General features: G+C 37.4%; 1 protein-coding gene across 5 annotated transcripts in view; it reads right to left on the minus strand.

Moving 5' to 3' along the window:
• CCSER1 (coiled-coil serine rich protein 1) overlaps positions 1-21,632 on the minus strand; it is a 712,966-nt gene that overhangs the window by 272,785 nt on the left and 418,549 nt on the right. For all 5 annotated transcript variants that reach the window (XM_055795209.1, XM_055795210.1, XM_055795212.1 and 2 more), the window contains exon 9: positions 6,155-6,232. In XM_055795209.1, coding sequence (XP_055651184.1) covers positions 6,155-6,232 — 78 coding nt within the window. The remainder of the gene's footprint in view (positions 1-6,154; positions 6,233-21,632) is intronic.

A 21,632-nucleotide genomic window follows, 5' to 3' on the forward strand; every position in this document is an offset into this window, starting at 1 on the left:
AGGAAAACAGTATTTTTAAAGAGACAGACTAGAGTGTTATATTAAGTTCTGGTCTATGAAGAAAATCAGCTGTTATATCATCAAGCCACATACTACTACAAATATTTAAAGAGCACACAGTTTATTTATACAAGCAGTCAGAAGCCAGCTTGCATTCCACAAATCAAAACTGAAGATCATTCATACTAATTGAGCACCACTACAGAATGTGAATTTTACTGTTCTTTATTCCTAGAGATGGCAAAACTAAATGCATAATACCTGCAGATAATCAGCCAACGAATTAAAGTGATTAGTGGAAGCCTGTCTTTTCTATATGGCAAGTCTCTATTTCTGTCCTAGAACCCAGTTACTTTTGAAGTTCATTTATGTGAAAAGCTGCTCACTTTTTGTATAGCACCACAGATACCTAACCCTCAGCACAAGTAAGCACCCTCTGGCAAGTTCAGCACCAGTAACCTGAACTGCTCAGACCTGCAGTGAGCAGCACTAGGTGTAGCAATTCATTCGTGCTCATGACTTTGTGGTGTAATGGAATACAAACAGCAAGTACCTAGGGGTTTGGTGGTGAGGCAGTATGTTTTGTAAGGGTTGGTGGGAGGTAATCATTAAAACCAAAACAGTTTCAGCATAATATTTCACTATGCATGGATGAAAAGTCTGACAGAATTTGCACAAGTCAGGCAGCCTAAAGCACAGGTAGATTTTGAAACGGTATTTTAAATTTGTATACTAAAAAATGGAAACTGGACATGAGAAGAGGAGAAAATGATTGCAAGAGGAAGCGGTGGGAAAGGAATTAGCATGCCAGGATATCCAGATATTAATAGATACACAGAAGTACAAGCAAAGCCTGAAACAGTTAATGGTTTATTTGATTTCTAAAGGTACTTTGTTAAAAAAAAAAAAAAAAAAAATCCATTACAGAAAGGTATATCATGCATGAGTTTGCATTATTTCACTGTTTAAATTACAAAACAAACTCAGAGAGAATATAAGAAATAAATGGAGAAAAATAATCTAGTAGTAACATACAATAGCAGGTGGACATCAGTCTTCAAGTCGAGGGGTGGGAAGGAAGAAGCAGGATGTATTGTCTAGGTGGCAAAATGCAACTCACTTCACACTCTAACAAACTATACAATATGGTGGGCAGAAATATACCTAGACTAAAATGAAGAGTTCAAGAAGTTCAAGTACTTTAACATTCTCTTCTCCTGCCTTCCTAAAGTAGAGGACACAAGTCTACGGTTGTTCACAGCATCCATAAACCACTCTCCGGCTGGCAGGGAGGATGAGGACCACAGAAGGGAGGTGGAGGGGGACAGTTAGAGCATCCCCCTCTCAGTAAAAAACAGAGGCTCTACAGAAAGCAGTGCTCAGGCTTTGAGAGGGAAATGGAGGCATGCTGTCCAAAGTAAGGTACAGCAGGCTACAAAACAAATCCCCTGAAAAATGTATTAGTATGTATACCTGTTAATTTTAATACTGCATGGGAGTGCAGGTGTTTGGAGTCAGTGCCTAGTTCTTTATCACCCAGCACTGTTGTATACACAGTGCTGCCCATCACCAAGCAGAGGCTGTTTTTATTTGTCGCTATGCAAATCAAACAGTAAGCAGACTGGGAGCAATACCACACGAGTTTGCTGTCTGAGACTCCAGAAGCATAATAGAAAATGTAAGGACTACTAAACCAGAAAGGATTCTATTAACTGGGGAGTGAGTTAAGGACCAGTCCAAAACCTCTTTGTATCAGATTTACTCTCATTAAGAAAGACAAGTAACTAACAGAATAGCAGCTCTGAGATGTGAAACCCCTAATATCAGCACAAGGCACACACAGGAAAAACATTGTAGAAATCATATCAGCTCTTCGGAACGTCTGCTCTGTGTAGAATAAATTTAAGTACAAATTCTTTTCATCCAAAGACTGATTGTTTTCTAAGATTAACAAAGTGGTGCTGAGTTTGACGTCTCTTGGTGACAGAAATAGAGAAGTGTACTGTGACTGCTTAATTCTGTCTTCAAGAAGCATTTTAATGAAAACTCATTAGCAATGACACATACTGCACAGTGTTTGTGCGATGGCTGCATGATATTTTGGGCTACTTGTTTAGCTAGCAGCCGTTACAAGAGCTGTATTACCTAACATGATCTTGTAAACAGTCGCAATACTAGTTGACTGTATCTATTCATCTTCCAGTCTGTTTTAGTAACCTGATTGACATGGAAGAAATTATCCTTTGATCTCTCAATAAAATAATGCTTTGCAAACAAAGGAAGGTGAAGGGGGTTAAATTGGCATCGATTATTTAAGACATATTAATCATTTGTTATTTAGTAGTCTCCCACATCAATCTGCTGTGCACATGGCTCTTTCTGCAAGATTCCCAATACCTTTTAAATGATTCTCAGTAGACATATGGAAAACAGAATAAATTTACGACTATCGTAAGGTGGAAATCTCTCGACATTCTGTAGCAGAAAGCAAAAAGCTTTCTAAGAAACCCAGATTACATTCTAATGTGTCCCTTGAACACACACAGCAGCTGGCTTGACATTTTACTTTCAATTTAGTCAAGTAGCAAAGTGGTCCTGTTAATCACTTAAGGAAATTGTAGCATTTCTCATCCTGGAAGACTTTATTCCTCCTTATCAAAACTTCTTTTAAACTTTATGTTTTAATTCCATAATTAATTTTGATATTAGATCATTTTAAATAGGGAAAGGAGATTAAACAGCATGCTTTCCAGTTCAAACAGTTCTTCATGGAGAAACGTTATCTTTACTGCTACAGACTTTAGCTTCAATTTGCTTGCTAACACAGTACTCTACAGCAGTTTCCGTTGAAAAATCTCAGTGTGATTCATGGGAGAAAACAGAGATATGTATCAGAAGTTTTATCCTACAATTTACAGGTATTGCAGGAGATTGCATGATTCAAACTTTGCTGATCACCTTGATAGCAGAATCTGACTCTAATTATGTTACATCCACTAAAATAAAATACAACATATTAATTTCCATTCTGGCAACTTCTCAAATACTTACCCACGATACTCAGTCAACACTGTTTAAACCTTTTCAGAGCGGCTCCACAGAGACAAGAACATTTCTTCCCTTTGAAACTTTGCATTTCTTCCTTCACCCATTCCTTCCTAAATATAAACTAGCCTCCAGCCTTATTTTCATTACTGTACACTCTATGGATGAAAGGATTCATTCCTTGTCCAAGTCGAAGACAGAACTCCCATTTAGTTTTAACAACACATCTAAATGAACTCCAAAGCTAAGGAATAGTCTCTGAACTACTGGAGACATTTTCCAGAAGCCAAACAAAACAGAACATTGCTTTCTTTGGGGGGTAACCTGTCTCAGGGTTTTTTTGCACTACAAAATAGGTAACAATAATAAGTTTATACAGAGAGAAACAAAAGAACATGAAGGAATATAAAAAATACAAACACAACTATTTGCAGAAGTAGTAAATTAAGGATTTCTGAAATTCTACACTCTGAAGTGCGTAACAACATTTGTACAACATTGATAAAATAATTCTATACAAACTCCTGATAACATTTTTATCTGATTACTGTTAGCTTCTAAAGTGGTATTAAAGAGAAATAAAACAGGTGACTTTTGGGGGTTTTTTTGGAATTACAGAAGGAAATCTGTAGTGATGATTGAATTAACTTAAATTTTCTGTCTACCTGTTAAACTAGATAAGTATTCAATTTATGGTATTCTCAGAATGTGTGACTAATGGGGTAAAAACCATATTTTGCATTTCCCTGATCTGTTTTGTATATTTCTAGTTAATCTATTTTCACATTAGCACAATATTCTTGCAGTTATACACACTTATATGCATCCTGAATAAAATTATGTACAGATGCTACTTGCCATTGTCACATCTTGCTCTTTAAAATCTCATATAAAAGCAAATATAGAAATGTAATTGCCACTTGGTTTCGACAGAAACACAGTTGAACCTAACATTACCTGTAATAGCTATCCTTTGAAGAAAAGCTGCACAATCTAATAAGTGACCAACGTTTTTTTAACAATATTACGAAAAGTGTTAACACTATTTATTTGCACATTCTTCTTCACTGAACTCCTTTCATGATGATCATAGTAATCACGTCTCATTCCTCTAGGTCAGTTCAACTTTCTCTGTAATTAATTCCTTGCAATGCATTTTCACAAGTACTCCATACAAGATAAATACAGGTGGATGTGTTGTTCCGTATGAAAACATTCCACGTATCTTTTTGTTCTTGCATTGCATCACCCTACATAAGAAAATACATGATCGCAACCATGGTATGGTAGAGGCATTTTACTAAGAAAGGTTGAAAAATGTGTTCCACTAATGTTGAAGAGAATGCTGCTAAAGAAAAAGATTTTTAAGAAATATTGTTACTATAACCTTTAATACTCAGATCTCAGCAAGAAAACCGTATCTGTTTGGGGGAGGGGGTTCTAATTTTATTGCAGAATCAGCAACCATCTACTTTACTGACAGAAGACCTCCCCCCTCCACCTCAACTCCAAGGGAACACAGACTGGAAAAAGGAAAAAAAATTAAAAATAAATCTGTTAACAGCATAGATCTCTGCAGCATGAGATAATTCGATTTTGGAGAGAACAACCAAATGCAAAAATCATATCTGTTTTCTAAAAAACAAAACAAAACAAAAACTGCACACCCCTACAAATTGATTATTCTCATTTTTAGTGGAAGACTTACTTAACATCTAAGTTGTAATGAAGTAACTGTTAAGAATAATTAGTCTCAGATAAAGGGAGATAGCATTGCAACACATAAAAATGTTTTCAAGTATTTTTGAATATTATGGGGTTTTCACTATTAATATATACACCTCATAGTTTCAGTAAATTTCAGCAGACATTATTTCACGGACACAGTAGAAAGTAAGTGTTCATATGTGGCAACCCATGAACAAAAAATTAGTGACAGGAACACTGAGAAAAGTATGGACTTATTTTCTCTAAATAAAAAAATACTCAAAGAAAAAGAAAACAAACAAACAAAAAACAACCCACGAGTGTTGAGCAATACTTATAAAAAATAATAATGACTACATGTTTGTCCAAAGTGTTTTACTTCAAACAAAAACAGTTAGTACTCCTGGCTTGAACCAGCTTAAAAGACAGCCTGAAAAAATACCAAAGTGTAGCTTGCTTCAAGAACTTTCCAGATTAAAATGTAAATTTTTTATATTTCTATCTTCAGATGACTATCCAGAGACTCAGAAGACAAACCTTTAATGTTACACTGATACAAAACATACTCAAAGAAAGGTTTCAAAACTGGCTTTAATTCCAGTGTTCTTTTTATAAATTTGAAGCAGCATGTCAATATACACCAATGAACTACAGCCTTATTTTGCAGAACAGCCTTTTTTGGTAAGAAGTATTGTAAGATTTTACTCAAATCACAGAATAGAACTGTACTAAATATTCCACATTGTGGTATTCTTAATCAAAGTTATTCCAGAAGGCTCATATAAACAAGCGAATCTCTTACACGTACTCAACCAATGTCCCACAGACAGAATACTTAAAAAAAAAAACAAAACAAAACAGGGAAAAAATCGTATCTCTACAGTTAAGGAATCTTCCTTGCCTGTGCTCTTGTATGAGGGTACACACTACCTATTCACCTTCTAGCAGAAATTCTGACAGATGCTCTTCAGGAAACAGAATTTGAACATCACTTGGCAAAAATGTATTTATTCCATTATCTATTAAAACACAAATATTGCTGGGGCAGCATATGGTGATTATAAACATAACAACCTCATTAAATTCTCAATAAGTGTGTAAACGAATACTGAAAAAGAATTACAGTCCACTAATACATATCTTCCACATTCACTTATGCTAATTCTCAGCTCTTTGTAAAGCATAAAATTAATAGGGCATCAGTGTGCTGGCAGGTCGTTGTAATTGTTTTCTCATGTTTCAGAGCATATTTTAGAATCATTGAAGAGCAACAGATGAATGGGGTTCCAGTAAATCCCACTAAATCAACACACGGACACAACAGCAGCAAAGGCAAACAGGCTGACAGAAGTCTGAACACCCACAAAGATGATAAAAAATACTGTTCTACACAGCTACTTACATCATGGCCTATGAGTTCTGTCTGCGTGGATTTATCTGCTTGGGAAGCAAGAGCCTTCTGAAAGCACTGAGCCTTTTCCTGTAAAACAAGATAACACATCCTAGGTGAGTCATGGTTTTAGTCACTGGGCTCTGCAGCTACAAATATCCAGGTAAGTTCAAAACTCCTGCATGGACAGTTGTTCAGAATAGACATATTCTGGGACTATTCTCACTGGGAGGTTGATTTCCTTAATGATAGTCCCTTTTATCAACTTATCTTTCTCTTAAACAGATAGTAGGCTCAGACAGTTCAACTGTGCAGTAGAGCTGGGCGCACTAGAAGGATGTCACTGAAGCATGACGCAAAGCAACCATCTTCCAGAGCAGATAATGGTACAGAGCACAAGGTAGCTGTGGTGATTCTTGCAAACATCAGCACCACTCCAACAGCAAAGAAACTGGTGGGTTTTTTTAAGAAACATTAAGGAACATGCAGACTTCACTGCAGATCGCAACGCTGAGACAACTTCCCCTTGCCTGATGCAAACACGTTAGCAAAGCCTTAACATTTCTTGGGTATTGTACTAATTTCTGCTTCTCCCACCCTTGCCCCTCTATACTTCAATGATTTGTGGAAGTATGGCATGGAACGTTGGAGAAAGGCTTGAGCAAAGAAATCTGGGCACTTTAAGACAATTATGTTTCACCCAAAAAAAGTATTTTGATACTTCATTTGAAACTTATCACTAAGTAGAAATGCTGATCCTGATCAAGCCCTTACATGTACTACACTGTTTTCCAGGAAAAAGCATATGATGAAAAAACTGTAAATACATGGGGTAAGGCAGGAAAAGGCACACAGGAGGGGAAGGTTCCATGAATAGAGAGCACAAGGTCCTTCACTGCTCTGATGTTTTCCTATCTACTGTTCAGTATTATTCTTCAGCTATATCTGTACAATACACTAACTAAAATTCCTCAAGTACAAAAGTCTGTTTTACTGATAGAGACAGGTATTACAGCAAAACAGAATTTGTGTAAATTGAACGAATTTCATTTTTACTGAGATAAAGACATAGAAATATTATTATTTTAAGGTATTGCCTAAGTTGTGTTTTCCTTTAGAAGTATCTCTTCTAGATGTTTTAAGTACCTCATGTTACTCATTTCAAGGCAAGATGCACATCACTATGCTAAGTGAATTTTGGTCAAAACCATGTAAACAGCTGCAAGAAGACAACCCCTAATGACCCTACCTCCAGTATTTCAAGTTGTCAAATAATGGGGGTGAAGCGGAAATCAAACCAATCACTTCACTAGTATGAGACAACTTGTGCCCAAACTTCTTAATGTAACTGCTAAGTTAAAACGCAATTCATAGCAAAGGCAATCTCATTTCTGACAGAAAAGCTTCATCTTCTTAAGGTTTGAATTTACTAGTCCACTGCCCACAGCATTTTTAGGTGTTTAGAAAACAGACATTGTTATATATCTACTTTCTTATGTAGGCAATAACATTTTACTGCTCAGAAGCTCCATGAACGTTGTAGTTACAAACCCAGATATTCAGAGGCTGAATGTTCAAGTAACATTACGATTGGACCAAGACCAATATTAAACTGCTTATCTGATCAACTTTAACATTTGCATACTTTCTCTGTGGATTCACAAATACATATTTTTAAGTTACTGGGGGAAAAAAAAACCAGAAGACATCAAAACCAGCATTCATTCAGGTGTGAATCAAGAAAGGTTAAGACAAGCCTGTCTCTAAGCAGCTTGTAATACTTTAATAATTAGTTACTGTCAAGTCTGAATATGTTTAATGAAAAAAAAACCCTTCTAAAAGTGCAATCACAGCTCTGTGAAGATGCAAAATATTTAGGAAGATTTCAAATCTTAATTATGAGCCTCACTATAGTCATACCAGGTAGCCTTACAATAATGCAGAGGTTTATTAGATCCAAGCCAGAAAGGGTTATTACTATTATTAAAAAAAATAATAATTTGAAATCTTTATAATCCCAAGAAATTTCTTAAACATTTCATTCCCAAGCTCTACAAGAGAAAAACCCTTCAGCTGCGCTGAGTGTTTGTACAACCTTACCAAAAAAAGAAGGCTCCAAGCTTTGAGAGCACAGGCTATCTAATCAGAAACAGAAAACACATAAAAAAGTGAATCTCCCAGTCCATTGAGCTGATGAATGCCAGAGACAGGAAAAGAGCCTTGAAAAGTGTATCTTCTGACTCCCATTTACCTGACTGGACCATGCTGTACGTTAAATATCACCATTACCACTTGTGTATGTATTGCAAAATTAAAAATAAATGTTTACAAGGTCATGAGATCACCACATAATTTCATTATAAGGATTTTGCAAACATACCTGAGCTTTTAACTTTATTTTTCAAAAGCATATTTCAAAGATGCTTTAAGATACAGCATTAAACAATGGCAGATACCCGTCTATGCTATATTAAAATAGCACTGCATTTCTCTAATCAGAGGATTTTTTTTGAAAATAAAATGTATTTTGATTATTTATTTCCTGCTTTATCTACTGCATCAACAGAAGGTAAAAGACTCCATTTCCAGGTGGTATTACAATTTATAATTTATATTTTAATGCAATACCTGGTATTGTTTATTATTATCAATCAGTCATTCAGTAAAGCTGTATGGCACGTAGTCATTTCCTTACAGATTATATTTCCCATAATAAATCAATGCTACCTTAAGAAATAAGTTTATGTACATACATCACTGGAAGTATAGAGGAACATTTTCTACTCATCACATCTCTAAAATAAAAAAATTACAAATCACACATTCATATATGGGCCAGACGTGGCCATGCATGCTTTGAATAGTGCAATACAATAAAAATTTTATATGGTCACACTCTATGAATAATATGGTCATAACAAGTGATGCCAATCTTAACCTCCCCAACAACAACAAAACCCAAAAGCTGAGAAAGTTATTGAAAGAGAAAACAAGCAGTAGTGCAGTCATAAAAACATTCAAAAGGGTGACACATCAAGCATAGTCATTCATGCAGAAATTATCTCTACAAGTACAGTTTTGAACTTCTAATGCGCACTGTTGTTAGTCTTGATTTGTGTTCTGGTTGCACCCAGATGTCCAAGAAGATACCCCAAGTCTTACGATAGCTCATCTAAACAAGAATTAGCTCTTTCTCAATCCGTATGTCTTTAGATTATCACTGCTACACCACTGCTAGGACAACCTAGATAAACACAGTCCTGTCCCAAAATAGAAGACACTCAACAAACAAGTCTAGAAGACAACATTATTATCCCAGTTTGATAATTCAGAAATCGTGATCCAGGGATGCTAAGCTTTGCAACATCAAAACACAAGAAAAAAAAAAAAAAAAAGAGTACTACTGACTTGATCTTCCTACAAATATTTGAAGAAAAATAGTCAACAGGTGATTTATTTTTCAATGTCATGTGTGAAGCCACCTACAGCATTATGGAATGCTGCACAGATCCACAGTCCAAGTCTTATGCCCTATGCAGAAAAGCAGTTTTCTTCACACCATTAAACTTGAAGACATTGACTTTGGATAGGAATTTCTGGGCTCAGTTACTTTCTGAGAGTCCCAACACGGAACAGCATTCAGTAAAACTATGTGCGGGATTACTGCAAAGCAGGACTATGAATTTGGGTTCAAAGGTCCAATTTGTACACCTTCGATTCACAATATTTCAGCACTTTCTTTCTAAATGGACATCACATGCATGACAGTGAAATTCTCTCCAATTACAGCTCTCACTTAATTAACTGAACAGTACTAAACAGCCCCCCTGAAGACGTGAAACTGGTAACTGTTATTTTACCCAGCAACTGTTAACCCATCAGCTGTAAAATACTTGATCATCGAGAATAACCAAGTTTTACCTTATTTAAGTTGATCTTTTCCTAAGTTTACTAACTGAAAATGGAGATGAGGCAAGTAAAGTCTCTAATTAAATCACTTATAGGCCAAGCAAACCAGTGATCATATTTTTAGAAACAACTGCAAGTTATAAAATCACTATCCTAAATATTAAAGAAGGATATAAACATATTTATTTCAAGTATTTGTCTTGTGGGAGTAGCACAGTACCGTTCTCATAAAGTAGTGGGAATTAACCCTTCCAAGAAGCTAGACTGGGACAAAATGGATTAGATAATTAGTCCTGCACTCCTACTTTCACTACAATACATTGCCACAACATCGCCTCTAGTTGGTACGCTGATGAGTCAGCTGGTAGAGTTGTGCTGACACCCAAAACTAACCTGAAAATAAACACAAATCTATCAAGTTTGGTCAAAAAAGAAAGCACACAGTTTATAACCTTGGGGTTTCATCTTCCTTTATCCCTTTTTAGAGCAATTACATTTATCATTTTCATGGTGTACACAATTTTAAATGCTGGCAGGTTCTGCATGGGTACATGAACAAAATTTTACAGTTTGTTTTGGAAGGGTTGAGGGTTTTTTTCCATAACTTCTTCCATGGGTTTTTAGTGACTATCTGTATTCACTGAAGGAAAAACTCTCTGGTTAATCAAATACAATACAAAATAACAGCATTATGAAAATCCTGTAGCAATAACTACCGGATGATTCTGCAACACATTTAAAAGAAAATTTTACTTGTAGAAGTTATTTTATTAACTTTCCAAATTATCAAAGGCACTCACCAACTTTTCATTATGTTTTTCTTCCCTACCATGTGAAATGCTAACTTTGTGCACTCTGTCCTTAAGGCCTCTACATGGAGATGTTTAAGTGCATTGCCTATCGACTGTTTACGTTGGTTTGCAGTTTCCCTTCCCTCTGTACACGCAGGGATGTTCGTGGGATGTGATTAATGTCAGTGCCAGCCACTTTGCACATAGATTTAACAGCACGTGCATTAGGCAGAGTGCAGGAATCATTAACTCAGCACATTCCAAATTGCAACTGATGTTTATTGAAGGCTTCTAGCATTAATTAAACCTCACACAGCTAAGTGTTTACAATGATTTTACAGATTGCTGTTCTATGGAATGAGATTCACAATCGTGGCATTAAAGTGCATAGTACAAACACAATGAAAGGGTCATTTTCAAGTTGTCCCAGCAACAACTGCATGGGGCAGATTTTGATCACTTGTTGGTTAAATGAATAGAGAGAAATAATCATAAAAATTGCTGCCACCATGAAAATCAATAAAAACATGTACCAATCTCTGTGATAAATAAGGTTGCAATTTTATTCACTGATATTTACAATGTATGATCCCTGAATCACTGTAAATATACTTAGCAATACTGAAAACAACACACCCCTGCCATTCTTCGAGTTGTTTCCCTGTGACATTATGCCAATTAGTCAATAAATTATTTGTACATTCTGACATGTATTTGGGATAGAACCATCAGTTTGCGTTTAGCACGGCCAGAAATAGGACAACTATGTGACTTGGTTTTGTCCTGCGCTCACATGCAGTCCATTAACTGTGCATATTTATATGCACACACTGGAAGTGATCACACTGCCTGTCCATCTGTTCCTCAGTAATTTTTTATTACAGTGGTCAATACTAACTAGTCCAAGCACCGGAGTTAGAAAAGTAAAGTTTCTGTAAGTTTCATGAAAAGGGCCTAAGCTGGCAAGGGGCTTCAGCAAGAGCTTCAAGCTCAAAGTCAGCCAGCTGTGCAGCTGGCAGCCAGCTGTGCAATGCCTTCAGCTCAGCCCCAACCACACCGGGCGGTGTCTTCAGCCCAGGTAACACTTTGAAGCCCAGAAGGATGTTTAGGCACTGTATGGGAAAGTGGGGCATGGAGAATTACAGAGAAACAGAGAACTTCATTAAAAGCTGAAGAGACGTACACAGAATAGGATTTAGTGACATCGCTTGTTGAAAAAGCTTCCGTCGCTGCACCAGGCTCTCAGATGCACTGCAAAGACTTTTTCCCAGGCAAGTAATGCTTAAGCAAGGACCAAAAGGCAATTCTATCCTTTGTGAATCTGATCTCAGGAGAAGTCATAGCATGGGTTTTGCCCATAATTGACACTGGAAAGTTATTAAAGCAGATACCTTTTTACTGTGAATCCAGGTTCATCACTCATGCCCTCCACTCTTACTCACTCACCTCAATTGAGATACTGAAAATTAAATATGAAGTACATTATATTTAATTCAGTCAGACAGAACCAAAACATTTTTATATGCATTATTGTGACATTCCAAATACTTTTGCACACCTAACCAAGGCTCACAAGTAACATTCAGCAGCTTTGTACTGCTTTGTCAAAGCAGAATAGTTTTGACCAGACAACAAAATCTGCTTCCACTTTTACCATACTAAAGCAATCCAAACCAGCCTTCATGTTTTTGATAATACTTGACAGACTAAGACACAGTAGCATTCCAGCACAAGATGGGTCAGAAGCGTATCAATCTCCTCTTCTTTCAAATATTTCTTTAATTAATTCAGAAACTTTCCCAACTATGGGAGTTTAACTTCATGAAGGCCATGTGACTGCTACAAATTCTACAACAAATCATTTGATTCTGGAACTTAGTCAATCATTTACAGCACTGATGTTTTGATTTCAGTTGATGAAAGTAATGAAATAACATAGCAAAACATTTTCATCAATGTATAAAAGCTATACCTTTCAAAGCACCTGCAAAAGATATTAACAACTCTTATCCTGTACAAGGAAAGTAACCATTACATTCTAGTTTTGGTTATGATGCATATGCACAAAGAGGCTATAGCACAAAGAATGGGAAATAAATTTTCTCTTACTATTTCGAGAAGCATTACAGGATCTTCAGGAAAGAGTACTGGGAAAAAAATCTGCCCTTTTAAAAATACAGTTTCTCACCATTATTTCCCACTAACATGTATCATAAGCAAACCACATCGCTATGGTCCCCAGATTACTGCAATAATGGAACCAAAAAGACAACTTATAAACATGACCATAAGCAGCTGTCACACCAAACTGTTTGAAGATGAGAAATTGCAACTCAAACTATGATTTAGTCATAAAAGCATAAGAATTACATTATACAAGTCTAAAGAGACACCCTGATACTATCTTACAGAGTTTTTTCAGCCAAAAAGAGGAATAAATTCTAATTTTGCCTCAGAAAACAAGTGAAAAAGAGATAAAGGTGAACCTATGGCACTTGACAAACATCAATAGTCAGTTTATACCGTAATATAAATCCAATCTACTAAATAAACCCTCTTTATTGGCTCATAATCAGTGTTTCTACACTATTATTGATAAAATTGTTTTGCTAAAAATTGTACAAGTGTTCTTTAATGCTGCCTCACTGCTGTCTCAGCTCATAATGTGTGCCTACTATCAAAAAGGGATTTGTTTGTAAGCACTGCTTTTAGATAATCCAGCGTTGCCTAGGAAGATATGTCATCTGTCAACACATGCTACACACTACAGTATCTTGTAAAGATGCAGAAGACAACAGCTGAATCCTGTATGTTGGTCAAAGACCAGGGATTCCCTCTGATCTGTTAGTGTAAACCAATAAAGACAGCTTAGAAACAAAAGCATTGTCAAACTAGGCATATTAAAAGATGCAATGAATGGCTGCAGCAGAAGATGGAGGTATAAAACTACACTGTAAAATTGGACTGGACAAGCAAGCAGCAGAGATCCTTTGGGAGTTAACAAATAAACAGGTAACAAGCAGTTCAGGAGTGTCCCGAGCTGCAAAGTGATGGACTGGGAGAGCTCTGAGGAAAATAGCATGTGCTTTCATGTATCAGCTTTTCTGTAAGCAGCTGCTTGTGGCCACCACTGGACACAGACAGCTGAAGGGCTGGATAAACCCTTGCACTGTCCCAGTTATTTCATATTCTATAAAGCCTAAACCAAATCCACTCTGTCCTGAAATATTGCAATATCAGCCTTCCAAGCACCCATCTCACACTGTTTCAACAGATAAGAAACCGGTTGCCTCTACTTTTCATCCAGTTATTCCTTGCTTCTTAATAAGGAAAAGCTACCTAACTTTTCCTCCTTCTTCAGTTAAGCTTATAATACTAGAAGCAAAGGAAAATATAAAAATGAGCAAAAGCCACCAAATGGCACATGCTGGGGAGAACTCTCCAGCTAATTAATATAAGCTCAAAGAAAATAGTAATCTCTGTGAATATATTTCAGCAATAAGTGTCATGTGATCTAACAACAGTGTGTATTCTCAAACTGGGTATTATAAAAATAGTCTACACAGCATTACCAACTTTGAAAAACAAGCCTTGTCTACGTATTTTTACATGCAAATCCAAACCTGACTATACTTGGAAGATCCAGAATCCAAAGTTTAAATCAGGAATACTTGAAGACACAGAAAAAAAATAAAAATCTTACCATAAACAAAGACTAATGTGGCAGATAAGTGTATAGTTTATGTAATTGGGTGGTGGGGTGTGGATGACAGGGGAAAAGGCTATATTTCAGTAACCAAAATTAGTGAAATACAGTGAAAAGTACTAAGTCAACGTTACAGTCCATGGGTGATTTTACCCATGCACAACAAAGTCATGTTAAAAAAAGTCTCTGCCAAAACTACTACTACTACCACTACCATCACAACCACCACCACCACCACCACTACTACTAAAACCATCATCAAATAGCTCATTGGATGTTTTGATCTTGAGTTATAACTATTTAGCAACCACACAACATCATCTATGGACTAAGTACTGGTTAGCATTTTTAAAATACAACAACAAACATATGTACAATATAAAAAAAAAAAGATCCCAAACAACTTCTTTTAATCTACAACTCTTTGCATTCAGTTGGGAGCTGCATGGCAGCTCTCAATCGATTTTCAAAATTTCAAACTGAATCAAAGTTAGAAAACATGCTAAAGAAACAGGTATTTTATTAACACAGAAGTGGAAAGAGACTGTACAAGACCCTCTAAAGGTGCATCCAAAAGCTGGTGGCCAAAGCAATTTAGAATTCACTTGTGAGATCTTGGGATGGGGTAAGAACCTGTGTTTCTACACCATACTACTGTGACTTAGTTCAGATTTCCATTTTCTCCAGAAACTTCCTGCAGTGTCCACCGTAACAAGATATCCGTGGTTCAAGGAATTACCATAACATAAACAGCACCCACATTTTTTTTGTTGTTTGTTTTGATTTGGTTTGGTTTTTGGGGGCTTTTTTGGTTGTTTGGTTTGGTTTTTGGTTTTGGTTTGTTTTTTTGGTTTTTTGTGGTTTTTTTTTTTTGTCAGGACATCAACTAATTTGTTTCCCAGTTTCCTATACATTTTCTTGAAACCCAAACTGACTCAACAGACAACAGCTCAGAACACCACTGAACTCTCATAGCCAGATGTACATGGACAAAATGGTTTAGATTGTTGCACATTTTATAAAAACAGAAGATTTGTCAGTTTTCACATATTAAGCTTTTATGTCATGCTATTCCACTTATGGCAACAAAAAGCCTCTGTCCTCTGATTTCAATGATACATTTACAGTAGGCCATCACACCTCTATTTCCAAATTGCATAAACATGAAATACAAAAAGCGGAAAATAAAATAGAATGATTTGAACAAATGCAATCTCAATGTATAGATATTATCAGAAATGGAAGATGTATCTTGTCTTTTATGGAAAAAATAGCTGCATTTTTCACGAGTTCCACAGAATTTCTAAAGTAGGTCGTCTTAAACTTTCAGGTTATCCAAGCTATATGTTCAAGAAATGCTGCAGACAAAACTGACTTGTTATTCACAAGCACCACTCTATGTCAAAAGAGTGGCAAGCTTCTTGAAATGTGATGCAGTGTTCAACATTTTCAGGAACAGATGCTCAGTTTATTCTGTATACACTGACTTTTCTAGCATCACTTAAAAGAGACAGCATCTGCTTTCCTACCAGAATTTGCACACAAGCAAAAGTGAAGAAGTAAAGGTATCACGAGGAGGACAATGATGAAAGTCATTTCAGTGCAAAAGTTATCTCTGAACTGAAACTTTTATGGCCTTAGAACATCCTGACACATGAAAATACAAACACATAGCACCTTCGTTACCCTCTTTACCCTTTTTTTCCCCTGACAGCAAGGGGAGCACCTGTCTTGTCCATCACACTCACATACTTTATACATTTGTTTTATATTATATCCTAAATGTGTATCTAGACTTTTGAGTCATGGTCAGCAATCCTTCAGAGGGTAGGGTGATGCTGTTTCACCTTCCAACCACTGCCTCATGTAGGATGCTTCGGTTTCTCTGTCTGGCTAAACTCCAGGTGGCTACACCGCAGCCAAGGCAAGGCTGCCGCTAGATTGGGTTCTGTAGCTGGGACTCCACAAAATCATCAAGAATAAAGGACTCCCCAGTCACACTAACAGCAGGGCAGTATAGCCTCCACCACACTGCACAGCACCAGTCTTACTTTCTCACACCTTCCCCACCTCCAGGACCCTGCTGTGTTCAGCAAAGCAGCTTGCACAGCTCAAAATTTATATGAAAGTCCAGCAGTCTGGGTTGTCTGACAAGTAAACGTGGAGGACACAGTCAACACCAGTTGTCAATACACACTCCTGCATTACAAAGTTCTCAGAAGAGAAGATAAGAAGACCTCTTCCATTAACTTGTTGTCCACACAGCTGGCACGTTTAACATATTGGGCTGTCATCAGAGACAAGAATGCTTTTTGTGAAATGGAGTCCTCTACGGTTCATGTCCTAAGAGCCAGCTGGAATTGATTCCTAGAAACTTTACTTATCATGGCATGAAAAAATACAATTCTTGATGCATGCTTACCCTACATGGTACACAGCGGACAGGACAGTAGAAGACTAAACACATTATAAACTTTTGCTAATTATATATATATATGCACATTTACATAGGTGAAAAAGATCATCCTTCCAATAGCGGGTGACAGGTGGTGCCTTCCACTGATGGAAGCCACGCACCATTATACCTTCCTGTTCTTGATATAATCCAATTTAAAGAGAAAAACACTTCTGAAGTTCCAGTTCAAATCACTTCCAGCTGCAAAGACATCATTAGACAACGCAGTTACATATGCACTGTGAGATGACCTCAGCTTTCAACAGTTTTGCAACCTACACGTGTGATGGAAAATTTCTTGTCACTAATTACTGTTGTGTATTGTGTCTGGCTAAAATAGTCAATTATCCCCACAGTAGCCCTCAGAGGGCTGTGCTTCAGAGCTAGAATGGTATTGATAACACACCAGTGTCGGGGCTATTGCCGAGCAGTGCTCATACAACATCAAGACTGTCTCTCCAACATTCCCCTCATGTAGGCTGGGGGTGGGCAAGATCTTGGGAGGGGACATAGCCAGGACAGCTGACCAAACTGACCAAAGGGATATTCTGTAGTGTACACTGTCCTCTCAGCAATAGAAGCCAAGAGAAAAGGTGGTGGGGGGCAATCTCGATTATAACATTTTTCTTCTGGAGTAATTGCTGTCCGTACTGAAGTCCTGCTTCCCAGGAAGTGGCTGCACATTGTCTGCTGATGGGAAGTAGACAATAAATCTTGTTTTTCTTTGTTTCCACACACAGCCTTTACTTTTGCTTTATTAAACTGTCTTTATCTTAACCCACGAGTTTTTTCCACCTTACTTTCTCTGCCATCCCCCACACCCCCCATCCTGCTGAGGAGGGGAGTGACAGAATAGTTTGGTGGGCACCTGGTGTACAGCCAAGGTCAACCCACCACAGTCCTTGTTGGCACCCAATGTGGGGCAGGAGGAATTCAAGATAAGGATAGTAACTGGGGGAGGTAACAGGCAAAATGTAGACTGAAAATGTCAGAGAGCAGAAGGATCGTGGGGGATTTCTTTTGTAATTGTGGTGAAGGGACAAGGAGCAGGTTTGCTGGCAGAACTTGTGGCTCTGTGGGAGACCCACACTGGAGCAGTCTGCTCCCAAAGGACTGCACCCTGTGGCAGGGAACGACACTGGAGCAGTTTGTGAAGAACTGCAGCCTATGGGAAAGACTCATGTTGGAGAAGTTCATGGAGAACTGTCTCCTGTGGGAGGGACCCCACGCTGGAGCAGGGGAAGAGTGCGAGGCGCCTCCCCCTGTGCAATGAACTGAACGCAGCCCCCATTCCCCATCCCCCTGTGCCACTATGGGGGAAGGAGGCAGAGAAATTGGGAGTGAAGTTGAGCCTGGGTAGAAGGAAGGGGTGGGGGAGGGTGTTTTTAAGATTTAGGTTTTATTTCTCATTGTCCTACTCTGATTCGAATGGTAATAAATGAAACTAATTTCCCCAAGTCGAGTCTGTTTTGCCCGTGACTGTAATCGCTGAGTGACTGCGATTGTGAATGCCCTTCGTTACATTTTCTGTCCCATCAGGTTGAGGAGGGGAGTGACAGAGCAGCTTTGGTGGGCACCTGAGGTCCAGCCAGGGTCACCCTACCTCACAGTTCCTGTGAGCCTGCAGGAGATGCACTGTGCAGTTGAAGTGCCCCTGGAAAAGTGGAATGAAATGTTGAGTGTACAATCAGGACAAAAGTATATTGCTGCACTGTGCCTTTACTGCTAGAGGTCAGGAATTCTGGAAAATTTAGCTGCAGTGGTCCAAAGAAAGGCTGAAGAATCTAATATGAATGTAACATCAGTAGTACAAACAGTCTCAACTATTGAAGTTATACCTAGTAGAACGAAAGTATCTCTTTTGCACTCTAGGAAAAGCCCAAAGAAAATTTAATTTAACACCCAGGCATACATTCTCAGGGAAAAAAAAAAAAAAATGCTCCAAATGACATTGCCTTTGATTCTGCCTTTCCAGGGAAATCTTTAAATCGGACATAAAGAGAGATCCAAGGTCAAAAGGGAGAGAGGGAGTTGTGCTGTACCATACTTCTCTCACACACCCTTTCTTCTTACATTTCCATTAATTTTGCAGTTCAAAAAGGTAGTCACCAGAAATCCAATGTTCTATACCAATGATTCTTACCAAATTGCCTTGCAGTACAGGTCACGTAGTTCATATACTCCCCTCTGTTATGTCTGCTCTTGTGTTTCGACTGACTGCTTTACACAGATGGTTTCTTTATCCATCTCTGAATTTCTGTTCCCTGCAGTTACTGAGTGGTAGTACCAGGATGCTACTCTGTGAAGAACAATAATTCTGATTTCCCCAAGTGTACCATGTCATTACAATCTGCCAGGTTAGCATACCCAGTTTATCACTTCATTCCCTATCCAAAAAGAAAGCTTCAAAATCATGTATACCCATCAGACTTCTTTTGCAAACGTGAACCATAAGCACATCAAGTTTTAGTCAGAAATACAAATGACAGAATACTACACCACAAAATCAAATTATAAACATTTGTGGAAAATCAGAGGGAAAAAAATAACATCTTCCTGCATGCTTGAACAGGTATTATTATTTATGCAATTCAGGATGTCACAGAATAGTTGTCTAGTCCTTGTAATCTATTGTGAAAGTCACCATACTGATGTGGTAGTAGGAAAATGTTCCTTAAAATGCTTTGGCACCTGTGGGAAATCAAGTACAGTCAGACGTTAGTTCACATGAAATATCCCAGTGAATCAGATTCCAAAGATGACATGAAATAATAATAATAAAAAAAAAAATTAAACCCAGTTCATTTCTATTGTAGTAAGTTGTCAGAAGATTTGTTTACAGAATTTTTAGAGCTTACTGCTTTCCAAATTTAAGTTTTTGTTTTGGATTTTTAATTGAATGACACCATATAAACATATTACCCTCTTACTTGTTCCTTAATAGTAACAACCATACAAAATGTTGGTCAACCTTTGCTGTTTCTCAAAAGGCATAGTTTTCCATTGTGAATAGCTTTGCTGAAGTTCAACTTTCAGTGAGTGGTTTTTCTTGCCAGATTATTTTGTCTTGGGACTTTTTTAAAAAAATGTGTTTGATGTGTTATGAAAAATTAATTCGTGTAAAAACCAACTTTTTGATTGATTTCTAAGGCCTCCATCCTTCAACAGCAACTTCTGGCAGGAAGGTGGAAATTTCCAAGGCTTAGACACGCTATTCCAAGGATTTAGCTCTCAAGGACAAACATTTTGTGTTTAGCTGAAAAAAAGGAAACAAAATCTGAACTGCATAACAATGACTACATTAAAAGCAATAAACTCTCAACAAAAGGTTAATTTCTCCAGCTTTTGGGGGCTGAGGTGAGGAGGAGGAAGGCAGGAAGGTGGCTCATGCAGCAGGAAATTTTATCACTGCCAGCAGGACCACGAGCAGAAACGAAGGCAGTCTTCACTATCGTACTTCCCACGGGAGTGCTTTACTTTGCAGCCTTCATTTTCCTTCAAAGTTTTGTAATTATATTTCCATAATTTAGTCATATAAACAATATTATCATTTAGGTACTTCTCATTAATTCTACCTCACAAAAAGGGCAGATTTGAATTTTTCACTTATCAGTGTAATAACTGGCTTATAAAAAACATGTGGCAGAACTAAGCAATAATAGGATATCCTTGCTTTGTGATATTTCTTTTAGAAATACTTTTACATATCTCCTTGGGACACAGCTTCTTGGACAATGTGGCTGTCTTCATTGTAAAGTGGTTATATCAAAATGAATTTCATATGGCCAGTTGATGGACTTGTAGTTCAAAGACTACATAACGTTAGAGTTGATCTTTTAAATACAAACAAATTTTTGGTGATCGCCTTACACTATTAACTGAAGAAAGACTGTTCTCAATCGTATTTCCCTGTGATCAGCATAGAAAATTTTGATGCTCAGCCTCAGATACAGGTTTAAAAAAAAATTAAAATCCATTTATGAATTACTGACAATTAAACTATTCTTTTTGATTAGGATGTCTAGAACTATTTTTTCCAAGCATCCATGCCATCCAGACTTCTGAAGCACTTTATTAAACAGACGACACACTCACGCAGGTTGGAGTGGGGTGCTGTTGGTTTGTGGTTTGGTTTTGTTTTTTAATAGAATGCAGCTCTGGATTTAGTTATTAAGGCCATGAACAACTCATTTTTCAAATGGTGGAAGCACCTCATGATTTGTATTAACTTCTGTGAGACCCCTGAGTAGTAATTGTTTTTGAAAACTTAAGCGATTTTCAAGGTAAGGATCCAGAAGCAGAACTGTAGGGGGGGACACGATGACCCCAACAACCAAAAAACCCACGTAGTCTCTAAAACTTGGCCATATGATAAATTCATGCCCTTAAACCAGAGGAGAGGAGAAAGGGGTGTTAAGTACTTTACTTTCTATAGCACCAGATTAAAATAACATTTACATATTCACAGCACAACATACTGTCAGCAACTGAATTAAGTTTTCAAACGCCAATGAGCAACAATTGTTGCCATCAACTTGTCAAGTAAAACTAAATTAAATTAAACACTGAGGCATAAGCATGGAAGTAAAGGCATTTAAAAAATAAACATGAATACAAGAAATTACGTTG

This window comes from Falco peregrinus, chromosome 2 (assembly GCF_023634155.1).
Source record: "Falco peregrinus isolate bFalPer1 chromosome 2, bFalPer1.pri, whole genome shotgun sequence".
Lineage (NCBI taxonomy): Eukaryota > Metazoa > Chordata > Aves > Falconiformes > Falconidae > Falco > Falco peregrinus.